The 15984-nt window shown below is 37.9% G+C and overlaps 1 protein-coding gene across 1 annotated transcript in view; it reads left to right on the top strand.

Annotated features, from left to right (window-relative positions):
• The first annotated feature begins 1681 nt into the window (after positions 1-1681).
• The window catches only part of LOC134678969 (uncharacterized), a 58539-nt gene continuing 44236 nt past the window's right edge, over positions 1682-15984 (top strand). Inside the window, exons 1-2 of the mRNA XM_063537729.1 lie at positions 1682-1824; positions 10128-10278. Coding sequence (XP_063393799.1) covers positions 10136-10278 — 143 coding nt within the window. The 5' untranslated portion in view covers positions 1682-1824; positions 10128-10135. The remainder of the gene's footprint in view (positions 1825-10127; positions 10279-15984) is intronic.

Raw genomic sequence — 15984 nt, 5'->3', positions numbered from 1 at the left:
TTTTAAGTTGGGTATTGACTGGTCAGCTGCTTGTTAGCTATAGTTTTCGCGAAAATCGCCAGGACAGAGGTGAAAATTTTTGTATGAAAACTTTTTGACGAAACTATTGCAGTCTAAAATGAAGTCAAAATCAGTCCATCGACTCAATTTTTTGCAAGCTTTCTAATGGTACCCCACACGATACTTACAAATGAAAAAAGTTTCAGCCTACCCCTCTCAACCCCCTAAATTTCCCCCTTTAATAAGAAATAAGCAGTTTTGACTTATTTACAATATGAGTGGTGGTAATTGCTATAACTGTTCCAAATTTTAGGTATCTATGTCAAACGGTCTCTGAGAAAAACGTATTTAACTGATTTGCAAGACCGAAGTGATCCCATAAGTGTTCCGTAAACAAAGTTTTGTACGGAACACTAAAAATCAACAACGCACCATAAATCCAATAAAACAGAATGAATATTTTTCAACTTTACCTCCATAACAATTTAAAAAAATATAACTACGCGTGTTTGAGAAGACCTTTTTACCGCTAACGTTTAGATGAAATATTTTAAATGTTTTTATTTGTGTAGTTAAATTTATAATTTAAAATTATAAAATTATAGAATGTATTATTTATTAAGTTCATGTTGATTTTATACAAATAAAACTGCAACTTATAGGAAACATTGTTTTATGTTTTTTTTTATAGGCGTAGTGGCAGAGTGTCATTACGAACCATAAAGCAAATACTGCCTCTAGTTTTTTTTTTAATGGATGAATGCCACAATGCTCTGTCACAAATATCTGTGAAATGAAAATTAATAAAGAGGACTTTGCCGGCCTAGGCCTGCAAGAGGTGTATGAAATTCCATTAACGACCTTTTGTCCTAGCCGCACCTGAAACGTCATACTTCGCAGCCTATTATAAGGAACATAACATCAATATTTCATTGCATGTTTGAGAAAAATACATAAATACCTACTAAAATATGTGTTCCGCAATAATTGAATTATTTTATTACATTATAATATATTCATTATCCATTAGCATTTCAATTACGATTATGTTTAACGAAGATATTGAAGCTTCAATCAATCGCTATTTCGTTCCGCTGTGTAGCGTTTATCGATATATAACATGATTAAATTTTTTATCATCATAATTACCTCGAATTTTAATTCACAAATAATTAAGTAAATATAAAACATTAAATTAGCTTACAAATAATAATACAAACTATCTCTAAACTAAATAAACTTAAAATAAAAAGCCTATAAATAAAAAACGTCCCCCAAGTCACTGCCGATGGGCAGTGTGCCCAGAAGGCTGGCCGCATTGCCACGTTGTATGGCAATACTTATGCGTTGAGCAAAATACTGGCCAGCCCTCTGGTCTCCTGCGGCATGATTAAATCGACTTTTCACATCCCTAAAACAGCACACATATACGCTTTTACGCTCACATACACTACCTGGTTCTACCAAAAAAGGCAACACTTTGATTTGAAGTCCATCTTGTCAACAGTATGGTTGTCTTTTTTTGACAAATGGCATTTTTAAAAGAGCGAGGAGAGAGAAATGATACTAGTTGCTGCGCCGTCAAAGAGAACAGAAAACGTTGGGGCCTTGGGTATAGAACAGGAGTGTGTAAGTCATCTGTCAAATAACTGTCATATCTATAGGTCAAAATTTAAAATAGACGGACGTATTAAACATAAAACAAAACCTCGTATTTGTGTAGATATCTGTTCTTTGTCCTTGTAAATATAATAACTAGAAGACGTGTAAATTAGACGAACATTACAGAGTTCTATAATAAGTAACCTAATCGACGTGAATAAGGTAATTTTGTAAATATAAATACCATTAGAAATGCGTTTTAAGCACTGGGTTCAAAATAAAGAAGTAGGCAAATGAGACAATAGAGATATTTATGTAATTGTGTTTGTTTTGCGGTTGGCTTAAAAAACAGTTAATTGTTTTTTTTTATGGTATTTTAAGTTATTCTGGATATTCTGTGCGTCCTCAATACAATTTTATTTTGATTTACGATGACCTTCACGGACTGAAAGGTCATTATACTGTTTATATAATGTTTCGGTTGCTTTGTTTTCGCACTCGGCTGCAGTGAGACCAGTAACACTTTTTTTTACAGTTAATGGATTTTAAAATTCTGACAATAATACATAGAGAAAATAATACATAGAGTGCTCACTCCATACACCAGTTTTGGTACCATAAAGACTAATATTTTTATAGTTGGCATCTAGCATCGAGTAGCGGAATGATCTGGCCCCTGTTTCACCAACGTGACAGGTGCGACGAATTGTAAAATCACTGTTGCTGACGTCACTGGCATCCATGGGCTACAGTTACCGCTTACCATCGGGCGAGCCGTATTCCTGTTTGACACCATCATTGTATTATTAAAAAAAACTTTATGATATCGGAAAAAAACAGATATTTCTCTTGCTAAGTTTATGACAATTGTCACAAGAAACACTACAATTGTCACGAAATTCCGACATATAACTCATTACCTGTCAAGAATTACCTACAATTCTTCTAAATCTTTGACAATTGTCAGAAACTTTGCAGGTGAAATATCTGTTTTTTCCGATATAATAAAGTTTTTTTAAATAATACAATGATGGTGGCAAACAGAAATACGGCCCGCCCTATGGTAAGTGGTAATCGTAGCCCATGGATGCCTGTGACGTCAGCAACAGTGATTTTCCAATTCGCCGCACCTGTCACCGATGTGAAATTGGGGCCAGAACTGCTAATTTGCAGTAGTAGTACTGTTAAGTGACAATAGATGTAGCACCGACCGGAAAGTCTTATCTTGTTGAGCATACCAAAACTGATGTATGGAGTGACCACTCTTGTTTACTATATTTTTCTATGGTTCAGCGGTGGTAGTAGCAGCAAGGTAGAGTGATAATATTGTTTTCACCACACCATCCCGGAAAGGCTTACTTTGCACTTCAAAAACTGATAGCAAAGTGGCATTTTAATCTCACGTGAAGTCTTTGCATGTCACAGTAATCAAATGCAAATTTTGAGTTGTTTTCTTATGTTTGCTGGTACAATTAACTTTTAAATGATGATTTGATAAATATTTAATAATCATTTGATTTTGTTTGATATTTTACATTTGATATTTGCTTCGGGATGTTGTGGTGAAAAATTTTGTGTTTTACTCGGGGGCAAATTTTGATTAACCCTCATGCTTTGAAACCCTCACTACGCTCAAGATTCCATTTTTCGAACCTACTTGCTACACTCGTGGTTAAATTTTTGAATCTTTTGCTTGCTCGGGTATCAATATTAGCACGAGTGGTTAAACAAAAACTTTGCCCCCTTGATTTTAAAACAAAAACCTTGTAAAACAAGTAACTATTATTATTGAACTTATATGCATTAACTGTGGCCTAGCGGTGAGAGCGTGCGACTTGCAATCTAGAGGTCGCAGGTTCAAACCCCGGCTCGTACCAATGAGTTTTTCGGATCTTATGTACATCGTGAGGAAACCAGACTAATCCCAATAAGGCCTAGTTTCCCCTCTGGGTTTGAAGGTCAGATGGCAGTCGCTTTCGTAAAAACTAGTGACTACGTCAAGTCATGGGATTAGTTGTCAAGCGGGCCCCAGGCTCTCATGAGCCGTGGCGAAATGCCGGGATAACGCGAGGAAGAGGAAGTTGCATTAACTGATTTGTATGTAGTTGGGCGCCCTCTAGCCGCCCTTGTTGGCACAGTAATAAATAGTGTGTGATGTGATAGTTGTTAAAACTGTTTGTGCTCTCACTCTGTTATCACATGCTGAGTGACTATTTATAGTTATTAAACGGGGTAAGCGTAGTAGGGTAAGTAAGGTATACCAATTTATTTACTGGAGTTCATTCTCTCTTAGTTTTGTTGTTTAGTAATATGTGTAGTTAAAACATTTGTAAAAACATTTATTACTTTTTAGGATTCCGTACCTCAAAAGGAAAAAAACGGAACCCTTATAAGTCACTCGTGCGTCTGTCTGTCTGTCCGTCTGTCACAGCCTATTTTCTCCGAAACTAATAGACCAATTAAGTTGAAATTTGGTACACGTATGTAAGACTGTGACCCAAAGAGGGACATGTAACGTAAACAAGTGAATTTTAAACATAGGGGCCACTTTTGGGGGGTAAATGAGAAAATTAAGAAATAAAGTTTTTTAAACTATATCGTATTACATATCAAATGAAAGAGCTCATTATGTTATAAGAATCCCAAATAATTTTTTTTTTATAATTTTAAAATAAACAGTTCAGAAGTAATTCAAGAAAATAGGCAAAAAATGACCATTCCCCCCCTTTATCTCCGAAACTACTGGGTCTAAAATTTTGAAAAAAATACATAAAATAGGTCTTTACCCATAGATGACAGGAAAACCTATTAGAAATATACAGTCAAGCGTGAGTCGGACTAATTACTTAGTTTTTGATCCGACCCCTACGGGTTTTTTAAAGGCAATTCACTCGCGTTTCACATATAAAAAATCCATTGTTAAAAATTGAGTAATGTACGGAACCCTTGGAATGTACTGCATAAGTTGTTAATGTAAAAAAAATTGCTCACTGCTACGTTAGAATACATCTAAGCTTAACTACAAGTATACACCAACCTTTAAGGGGCAAATTGTGGAGTGCCATTATATGTACATTTTCATAGGAATTGTTTATGGTGGTACTCCCACACTCTAATTTTATAAATTAAAGGAATAAAACCGTGTCCACCTTTAAAATACACCTCCGTAAATTCATACTGGCTAAGCAAAAATGCAACACTTAGGCAACCGTGCACACTCACACACACCAATCACATAAACACTTTACATACATACACACAAACATCCAGAAGACCTATAGGTTAATTTTATTTAAGTAATTAGAATTTTAATTTTATTTAAGCTTTCACTTGTCTGTATTAGTGTCATTTATTAAAACAGATATTAAATAACAAAATAAATAAATTATATATCTAGCCCTAAATTAGCCTGAGGCATTGTAATCGTGCCCTTTACTGAGTGCCACCTAGTCCATCCACTGGGCCTTATGGAAATCAGCGTCGCGGTATGTGCCATGTGGCTCATACCGTGGCACCTAGCTGAGTGAGGACCATATAGCACAACTTTTCATTTTGTGTAATAATTCTTAGTTTTAAGGTTATGTTATTGTTATTGGCTAATAAATGCTTTCTTCTTCTTCTTCTTCTTCTTCTTCAATAAAAGAAAATTTCTCAGGGCAAGATTTAAACTTGTAACGCTTTGGGACCCCAGCGTAATCTCTCTTAATGCATGATGATAAAAACAATACAAACTTTTCCATTCCTTCCTTTTGTTTTCACACCTTATATTAGGGGTATTTAATGCTTTAATTAATAGAGATAGTATTGCAGATGTAACAAAATAAAATAAAAATGCCATTTATTTCTGGGTAACCATGTAGAATAATTCTACTAGAATTGTAGATGTAGTGTAGGGACGCCTGGCCGGAAGCAGGCGGGCTGTCGATCACGTGTCGCGTTCATTCAGTCCAGTTGCCTGGAGTTGGAGCTGCAGGTTACTGTCCCGGCGGCATTCCCTGACGATTTTTCTCAAATCTTGTTTTCTTGCAGAACAGAAGGACGTCTTTAAGTTCGACGTCCTTTAGTTCGTTTTCTTTTAATGTGTCTTTACCGAATGTATTATATCGCGGTGCCGCATACATAATACATTCCGCTAGTAGGTGTAAGCTAGTCTCCTCCTTACCACAGTGTGGACAGGAGGCGTCTCTGCTAATGTCCATTGTCTTAAGGTGTCTGTTGAGAGTGTTATGACCAGTAATGATACCCGTCAAAAGTCTCAGACTGCTCTTACCTAGTTTCAGAAGATACCTTGTTCTCCTGTGATTTATGCCTTTGATCATCATCTTCGACTGTCCACCCACTCTCTTTGTGCTTCCATCTCTTTTACCTTCTCTATGACTCCCTTCGTGACGTCCGCTGACATAAGCAGAGCCGGTTCCGGACCAATGTGATCCGTTTCCACCCCCATCCTCGGCATCTCGTCCGCTTTCTCATTTCCCGTCACTCCTTAGTGTCCTGGTACCCATGCCACCTGACACCGCCGTGACACTTCTTCGTTTGCCTATCGAGTTAAGCTCCTCTCGACATTCTCTCGCGAGAGATGAGGTAACCGATGTTTTCTTTAGTGCCTTCAGTGCTGCTTGGCTATCTGTATATATTACAACCGCGCCTTCTTGCTGCACACTCTCTTTAATTATACGTGCACAGCGCGCTATTGCACATACCTCTGCTTGAAAAACGCTAGCATACCTACCCAACGGTATTGATACCTTCTCTCCCAGTTTAGGTATTACTATGCCCGCTCCTACTAGTTTCGTCGAGCTTCTTCTTGAGCCATCCGTAAAGCAGATAGTCGTCGGGTGACTGACTTCTACCTTCCAGTTGTCTCTCTCTCCTATATGTATCCTATATTTCTTGTCAATTATCTCCTGCCTTTTGGTCGACCTTATGGTCGTTATTCAACATCTCGAATTTTGATAGTGCCTCTTTTTGTATAAGCGCGTGTCTCTTGTCCACACAGCTTCGTCTCCATTCCTTGCATGCTTTCATTCTATACCACTATTCCGTGGCTCTTTTCTCTACCTCAATCCAGAGTGGCTTCAGACCTAGCATTACCTCCAATGCATGTGTCGGGGTCGTTCTCATGGCCCCTGTCATTATAAGGCACCCTAATCTCTGTACTTTGGTTAGGCCTTTTTGGTATTCTTTAATATGGGCCCTATGCCACCCTGGGTGCCACCCCCACACCTCGTGATGTGCGTTAGCATCGCAACCAACAATCAGGGGTGTTCCTTTACCTGTGTACCTAAGGCCTACTGTCCACGGAAGCGTAGCTGCATAGACGCGTATTCGTCATTATACGCTTGGTGTACGCTTGCTTGCAGCTTTCATAGAAAACCGCACAACTCTGTCCACGGAGTGGCAACGTCGCGTTAGCTGCTTCGTGGACAGATTTGTGCGATTTTGTATGTAGGCTGCAAGCAAGCGTACATGCTTCCGTGGACAGTAGGCCTAAGTACCGTTTCTTCTAGTTCTTTTGTCGGTGCCACTCCGTCGCCCGACATGTAACAGGACGCCAGCGCCACCTTGTATCTTCTCCCTTCTTTCATCGTGAAGTGTGTCTCCACCACCACGAGGTCTCTGTAACATATGGTCATGACACAACCCATGTTTCTTATATTATTGCTCACATATATGCATGCTCTAGGAGGTAGCTCACCATTCCCTTCGTAGTAGAGAGCAGCCCCCAGGTGTCCCAGGCCTGCCACCCGATTCTTCCATGCATAAGGTTCTTGCAGCAGTGCTATATCAACTTCGGCCCTCCTAACATATTGTCCTAGCTCGGACATTGCATCCTTGCAGTGTTGGAGGTTTACTTGGCATATGGTAACCATACACTATAAAGTGTTTGTACTTCTAAGTCTAAGATAAATCTTAATTACAAACAAGTTACTCCAAAACCGTCATAAGAGGTGTAGGCCTCTTTCAGTTGAATTTTTGTATTTCTTCTTCCCTTTCTGTTTCATTTTCTGCTCTTTATTAATCTTTTTGGATAGAATTAGATAATTGCATTTATAGTTGTAATAAACTGGATTGCAGATATAGGTATCTGCTTGATAAAAATTACCTAAGTACCTACTCCCATACTCCTCCCACTGAAAGTTAGTACAGAGTTTTGCTTTTCCGACTATTCCTTATGCCGATGCATCTCAACTGACTCAAAGGTAGGTAAAGCTTGACTTATTTATACTATTAGTTCTTTGTCTCGAGCCAAACTGATGTGAACAGTGTAAGTTAGGATTTTATTCCATATTCCACCTGTCCAATTTCTTAGTTCAATGTGTATTTGCGTCTCACATTTGGCGTAATGAGAAGTAGACCAGATCTATATATGTATATAATTATACCTTATCCTATTGTACAGCCAAAGAATTTAATTTACTACCCATTTTGTACTTTGTCACAGTGACAAGCGTATGAGGTCTCTAGCGGCTTTCATATTGATTGTCACTGTGACAAAGTACGAAATGGGTCGGAAATTAAATTCTTTGACTGTACCTAAGTACCGACAATGGTTCAGAGCAATCTAGCCAGTATTTTTAAAATGAGAGCGTAACTACGTTTGTATGGAGAAATGAGCTTACTGGGGGCTCTTAAATAGATCTAGCCTTATAGGTATATTTTTTCAGGTAACTTTTATAGATCAAATTCATTTGAAGTGCTAAATAGTTGACAAAAGTCAAAGTGCATTAAAGAAGCCAGTCATTCGAAACTTTATTACGACGGTGTAAGGATACATTAGAAACTAAGTATGTCGGCCAAACTCATTTAACAAATCTCGATGTCGTTTAACCTCTTCCAGTGTGTTTATATTTAGATGTATGTTTTTGTCATAACGGATAGCTTGCATATTCTACCATCATACCATCCTTTTCGAACTCGTTAGAGATCGAAAGGGACAACATGAACTTTGAATAATGCTTTATTAATTGTTTTTACCGATACCTATTCCATGACGTCAACTACATATATTTAGGCACGGTGTTAAAGAAGTCTTATTCAATGTCAATAGTGTCGTAATTCTATTGTACAGTCGCCATGATATATATCGGAGCGGCCAAGCACGCATTCTAACGCCTTGATAATAGATGAGCGTTTTTCAAAAATAAATACATTTCATAAATTTCATTAATGTCTTCCAAATATTGACTTCTTGGGTCCATTTACTCAGAATCATTTGTACATTCACGCCTCATACATGAAAAAATGTGTGATGTCCTTTCCAGATCGTCACATTTTTGTATGAAGAATTTTTTTATTTGTATGAACGTGACGCACTGGAAAAATATTTTTTCGTACAAAATTTTGGGACACATTTTTTCATGTAGGTATGAGGCGTGAAATTCTGAGTAAAATGAGCCCAAGAAGTCAATATTTTGAAGACATGAATGAAATGTACATTTTTTTTTGGAAAACGCTCAGATGCGTGTTCAGATATATTTGAGTACCACGGACGCTCGGATACATTAAATGGCGACTGTATGTTCAAACTGTTTGTTTATGAAGTCAAATGGGATCTTGCCACAGAGGCCGTTCATTTCTTTTATTGTACAAACAGCAACACTCCTAACTGTACACCGGTGGACCTTATTACTAAAGGTATACGGCCCACCGGTGTGCAGTTAACAGTGTGGGCGATGGTACCTACTAAATTATTTGTTAATTGATTGTGCCACGGTTCTATATTGATTTGAATTCGGCAATCAACGGTTTTGTGCGTAGTTTTGAATAATTATTGTAACGTATTTGCAAACCAATGTGGGATTCGTGGAAGGTTTCGTAATAGTAAACTAAAATAAAGATTTTAACCGATCGAGTCAGGCCGAAATGTTTTACGTTTTTACTACGTAATTATTCTATATAGCTACTTATAATGTCTTATTTTAAAGTCATGAGTTTTGGCAAAAATTGAATTTATAAAAAGGTCTCCCTTTTTATAGGTCTCTGGGCGGCTAGAGGTTATTCAGTTTTACAAATTTGTGCGAAACAACCGTATGCCATGAATCTTATGCAAAAAGCAATTCTGCGAAATGATGATTCTGCCAACCGACCCATTCCGATCGCTGCAATCTTGCATTATCTACAGCACCATTTCGCATTATAAGTATAGCAGCAGATAGCAAAGTTTATCACTACGCGGAAAAGTTAGTAAACAGATAAATATCTCCCGTCCTGACAACCCTAGCTGTATCGTCAGTTATATCACACGTGACATGACAAGGTTGATAAATGATAACGTTTCACTTGACGATATTTGCGAACAGAGACGGGCATTATTCGAATAAACTTGTATCGGAATAATCATACGAATAAACAGTAATTCACGATTTATAAATTCACGACTGATTTATTCGCTAATAATTTATCCGAAATTTACTATTTCCATACTTTGTTTAGGTTTTGATTGGCGTTTTCCATTAACACTACGGCTAAGTACAGGTCTATATTCGAGGTAAAGATAGCTTAATTTGACCTTTAATCCGCAGCGATCAAGATGAGCAAGCTGTGCCGTCAGGTGTCCATCGAGTCCCCCGGGCCCACGCTGAAAGAGTGCGTGTTCAGTTTCGACGTGCCCGTGCCTGAGGTGCCCATGTACGGCGCACGGATCCGCGTCGCGTACGCCGGCGCCTGCTACAGGTAACGACTACCACCAGCGCTCAGGGTTCATCGTGCCTGGGCCCACGCTGGAATGTGTCCGACGTGCCCGTGTACGGCGCGCGGATCCGCGTCGCGTACGCCGGCGCCTGCTACAGGTAATAACTACCACCAGCGCTCAGGGTCCATCGTGCCTGGGCCCACGCTGGAATGTGTCCGACGTGCCCGTGTACGGCGCGCGGATCCGCGTCGCGTACGCCGGCGCCTGCTACAGGTAATAACTACCACCAGCGCTCAGGGTTCATCGTGCCTGGGCCCACGGTGGAATGTGTCCGACGTGCCCGTGTACGGCGCGCGGATCCGCGTCGCGTACGCCGGCGCCTGCTACAAGTAATAACTACCACCAGCGCTCAGGGTCCATCGTGCCTGGGCCCACGCTGGAATGTGTCCGACGTGCCCGTGTACGGCGCGCGGATCCGCGTCGCGTACGCCGGCGCCTGCTACAGGTAACGACTACCACCAGCGCTCAGGGTTCATCGTGCCTGGGCCCACGGTGGAATGTGTCCGACGTGCCCGTGTACGGCGCGCGGATCCGCGTCGCGTACGCCGGCGCCTGCTACAGGTAATAACTACCACCAGCGCTCAGGGTCCATCGTGCCTGGGCCCACGCTGGAATGTGTGTCCGCCGTGCCCGTGTACGGCGCGCGGATCGGCGCGTACGCCTGGGAATAAATTGAGAAAGGGAAAATTTAGTTTATGATAAAATGTCCAGGAAAATTAAAATAAAGCGAAGAAATTCCACTGGGAAAAAATGGGAACGGAGTAATTGCCTTGAAGAAAAAATGATTTTCGAAAATTATGGGCCACACTCGTATTTTTAGAGTAGTTGCATTTTTCCCATAGTTGCAATGCTCCAGTCATTATAGGTAGGTTATTTATAAAAAAACCGGCCAAGTGCGATTTATAACAATGTATTTTTTTACACAGTCTTAAATGTACCCTAGATAACGCAAATGCATCTACTTCGCGTGTCCGAACCCAGACCAAGCGTCGATGTTGGCCGTCGCTATTGACATTCCACGCGCGCCAGTTGTTGCAGCCGGTAGTCCATAAAAAATTGTAAAAATTCCTCGTTGCGTGATAATAAAATTAACTGCAACAGCCCAAAAATTGCAAGCACCCAAGGGCAAGGACATATTTCCTATCACATGTAAGTAATTTTAAAATTATATTATACGTAAATTAATTTTAAAACTTTTTTTTAAGTATTCCAAATAGTGATTCCAATAATATACCTAAGTAACTATAGATTGACGTTACAAAACTATATTTACATTACATTGCGCGTTTGCTTTGAGCGTTTGATCTGACGTTGTGAGTTAAGAAACGATGAATATCGGAACTAGCGATACTGTCGTGCATTGCTTCGATTTCGTGGTACAGGCCGTTTATCATTCGTCTGTCAAATTTAGCAACTAGTGTTGTTCATTCTACCGATCGCTTCTAATAATCGATTTTAATCGATATCGGACATATGAATGATATTAACTATTCAAAAAAAAATATTAGTAGTTGTTATTGATAAAAAAATCATGTGCTAATTTTACACGACACCTTAAAAAAAAAAGAAGGGTAATTTAACCACATACGATTATATATCTGCCTATTTAGTAGGGTTATAAATTTCTATAGTGTTAAATAAACTTTCATTATTTTTGTTTTCCACATGATCCAGTCAAAGATTTTGAAAATACCAGTTTCATTGAAAAAAGTTGGGAAGAAGGTCATTCCTCTGTTTTCATCACTCGTCTGTCTTTATCGTTCGTCTGTCTTTATCATTTGTCTGTCAGAAAATCGATGTCTATCATGACAATCAATTTCTGATTTTTGGCGTGGTTCGCGGGAGAGCGGGGAGTGAGCGAGCGAGACCGCAGATATAAAATTTATGAGTATGAGCAAGACAGTTGAATCGTAGCGGGGTAGAGGGGCATTGATTGGTGACTTTGAATCGGTTAGGTTTTCCCATCACTAAATTGCGGCTGTGACGTCACAGTAGGTGGTAAAAAGTCGGCACGCTTGGTTTCAATACAAATCGTGACATTTGCTTCATCTATACCGAAAAACGTAATTCAAGACCAAAAAAGCTACTACAGATACGTCACTCTCAAAACTGTCCATGTCACTTATGTCACTGTCAAGTAAACATTCCAGGTTTCGCCAACCTTTTTCCAATATCCTTGTTTATACACGGTGTAACATGAGGAAAGGAAACCGAATAATTTTAACCACGCATTTCTGAGGTCAAAAGAAGGAAAAAAAATTAAAATGTAATTTAGGTATATTTTGCTAAAAAATATCTTTTTTTTATTATTTTTTCAATTTTTTTAAATGTATTATACATAAAAAATAAATGTTATTGGTAAACATGTCACTTTAAATTTATTTTTACTTTTTTTTTCGTAAAAACTACTTTTAGCAAAGTGTTACTTGTCACTTTTTGACATCTATCAATAAGGATATTTAGACTTCGTCCAATAGCTCCAACATCGCCATCAAAAAGGCGTTTTGCACTATGTAACAATAAAAACATGTTTTTTTTTTAAATTGGTGTTAACTCTGAAACTAGGCGAATTTCAAAAAAGTTTATAGGACATTTTTGTCTCTAAATATGATCAGGAATACGCTGTTGAAATTATTCGGTTTGTCATGTTACACCGTGTATTGGCATTGATAAAAAAGGTTTTTGTCAAAACTATACAACTTTTGTCGCCGACTGCACTTTATTTCCTTTCCAACAGTCAACTAACATTGATTGATACAATACAATTCTAACGAGCTAAGTATAAATACTATAAGGTTCTTCAATCACAGAGTAGTACCTACTCGACTATATAGAGGAAGATGACGAGGCATTTTTATAGTGTCAATAGGTATAAAAAGTAAAACACTTATCGTCTTTAACACTTTAATCTGTATCGTTACGATGTGTCACGTTATTTCTTACTGTGGAATTAACGAGTCTCCTCGTGAGTCGTGAGCCATTTAACATGGTGTCATAGCCGACGGCAGATAAAAATGGCGGCCATAAGAAACATAAAGCGAGCTGCACACTATTATTCGGCGATCTCGTTGATTTAGCCAATATATAATTTATTTTAGCGTGAATTATAAAAAAGGAATTTACCATTTTACAAATAATTTATTGCAGTGGCATCATTGTAGTAGCTTTTTTGGTCTTGAATTACGTTTTTCGGTATAGGGTATATTTAAGTCTGTGATTTGTATATGTGAAACGCGAGTGAATTGCCTTTAAAGAACACGTATAGTACGTTTTCTATTGGCAAGTAGTATGACATTTTGGGGTACAGCAATGCCATTTGGTACGAATGTTATACACGTCCACCTAAGCCCAAAACGCCCGGTAGCCAGATTGAACTCCGTGTCAGAGGGGGGTGAGGGGGGCTCAAAGTACAACGCTACCGGCGCTCAGAAAAAAAAAACCGGCCAAGTCCGAGTCGGACTCGCGTTCCAAGGGTTCCGTATATTATACAATTTTTAACAATGTATTTTTTTTGTGAAACGTGAGTGAAATCTCTTTAAAAAATCCGTAGGGGCCGGATCAAAAACTGTAATTAAGTCTGATTCACGCTTGACTGTATATTTCTAATAGGTTTTCCTGTCATCTATAGGTATAGACCTATTTTATGTATTTTTTTCAAAATTTTAGACCTAGTAGTTTCGGAGATAAAGGGGGGGAATGGTCATTTTTTGCCTATTTTCTTGAATAACTTCTAAACTGTTTAAAATTCATTTGTTTACGTTACATGTCCGTATTTGGGTCACAAACTTACATATGTGTACTAAATTTCAAAATGATTGGTCCAGTAGTTCCGGAGAAAATCGGCTGTGACAGACGGACAGACAGACAGACAGACGCACGAGTGATCCTATAAGGGTTCCGTTTTTTCCTTTTGAGGTACGGAACCCTAAAAACTGGTGGATGTGTTTGGACCTTTCAGTCAAGTTTGGTGTCGTTTTCAGATAGCTAAATGATGCCCGATTCATTTCCCATACCAGTTTTTTAGGGTTCCGTAGCAAAATATGACGCAATCCTTAAAATAACAAATTTTTAGTAGTAACGAAATTCAATCAAACGCGCATATTTTCATATTTTTGTATGAAACGTGATTTATAAAAAATACTATCTAAAAGCCCATTTAATGCAGACATTGATATAGAATAAGAACTGGATACCCAATCAGCCGCAAAAAATGGCCCCGCAAAAGTAACGTTAAAACAGATCACGCGTTACTTTTTCATTTAGTCTTGTTTGGAACGCTCATATGTGAAGTTGTCAACAATGACGAAATGTGCAGTAAAAATATGCAAAAATAACAACGATAAAAAAAGGAAAAAGGATGGAATATATTTCTTTCGGTTAGTTCTTTTGATAGCATCACAGAATTTATGTAATCTGGTAGTAATTTCATGGTTTTGAATAAATTATTTTGTTAGTACCAAAGAATCCCTGTCAAGGAACAAAAATCTAATGAGTCGATGTGAGGTCTATATATTTTTTTATTTTTATATAGAATTCGTAAGGAATATTATTATGTTTAAATTCAAGATTTCCAAGAAAACCTATGCGACGTGCAGAGTGGACTGCTATTATAGCAAGAGATAGGGGTGATGCACTTTTTAAGCCATACAAAACGGCACTTGTGTGTTCGGCCCATTTCCCTGTTTCCGAGATATACACGACCAATAAGGGCCTACATCGTCTAACTGCAAATGCTAAACCTGTCTTAAAGGTAAGTCAGTTGATTTTGAACTGCATTCTTAAATTTATTTTAATGTATAGGTCATACATAAGTATGTGTATTGAGTGGGAGGTCACGCAGAGTAAAACGTGATTAAACTATTCGTTTATACTAAAAATATATTTTCATTATCAGCATGTGACCCTCTTGAACATTTTGCTACACCATGATTCCCAAAAAGTGCCTATTAATATACACGGTGTTTTTTTAAATTCCGTTAATTTACTGAGATTAAATAAAGTAATTTTCTCAAAGAAACCGCGCGGTTTCCTGACTAACTCCATTTTGGAGATCATCAGTGATTTATTTTAATCGGATAAGGCCAAGGGCCTATTTATATATTGATTAGTATTTAGTATGAGTTTATACATTTGCTACTAAACACAAGTACTATCTCGGACGATCGATTTTCGAAATGTCATTGATATTTCATAGTTTTCAATTGTTTGGTGGATTTAAATATAATGTCCGTGTTACAACAACGTTATTAATTACTTAAAAAAATACAGTTCATTATAAGTTTTTCTTCCGTTCCGTGCTAATATTTTATCATATTAGTCAATAATTTAGAATATTTTGTGTAAAAACATAAACTGTTAGTTTACGCTAGGGCTTGACAAAATGTTCATATGACAGTATCGATAACTTGTCGGTATATTAATAGCTATGTAATTATTTCTTCACAAGACATTATTAAGATATTATCTTTTATAACCGACTTCAAATAATAACGATTGTTATACTTTTTTGAAGGTGTTCATGTTTAGCGTGTCATGATAACTTCACTTTCCAATACAGTAAGAGTTACATTAAGATAAGTCTGCAACGATTTTTATGGCAAACGCAGTGCAAGTGTTATTTATACGTCATAATGTCATAGAATTTTAGTGTTTAAAATAACACATTTGAAAAAGTAGTCGATAAAGCA

Source organism: Cydia fagiglandana, chromosome Z, assembly GCF_963556715.1.
Source record: "Cydia fagiglandana chromosome Z, ilCydFagi1.1, whole genome shotgun sequence".
Classification (NCBI taxonomy): Eukaryota; Metazoa; Arthropoda; class Insecta; order Lepidoptera; family Tortricidae; genus Cydia; species Cydia fagiglandana.
This window is presented reverse-complemented; position numbering and strand designations above follow the sequence as displayed.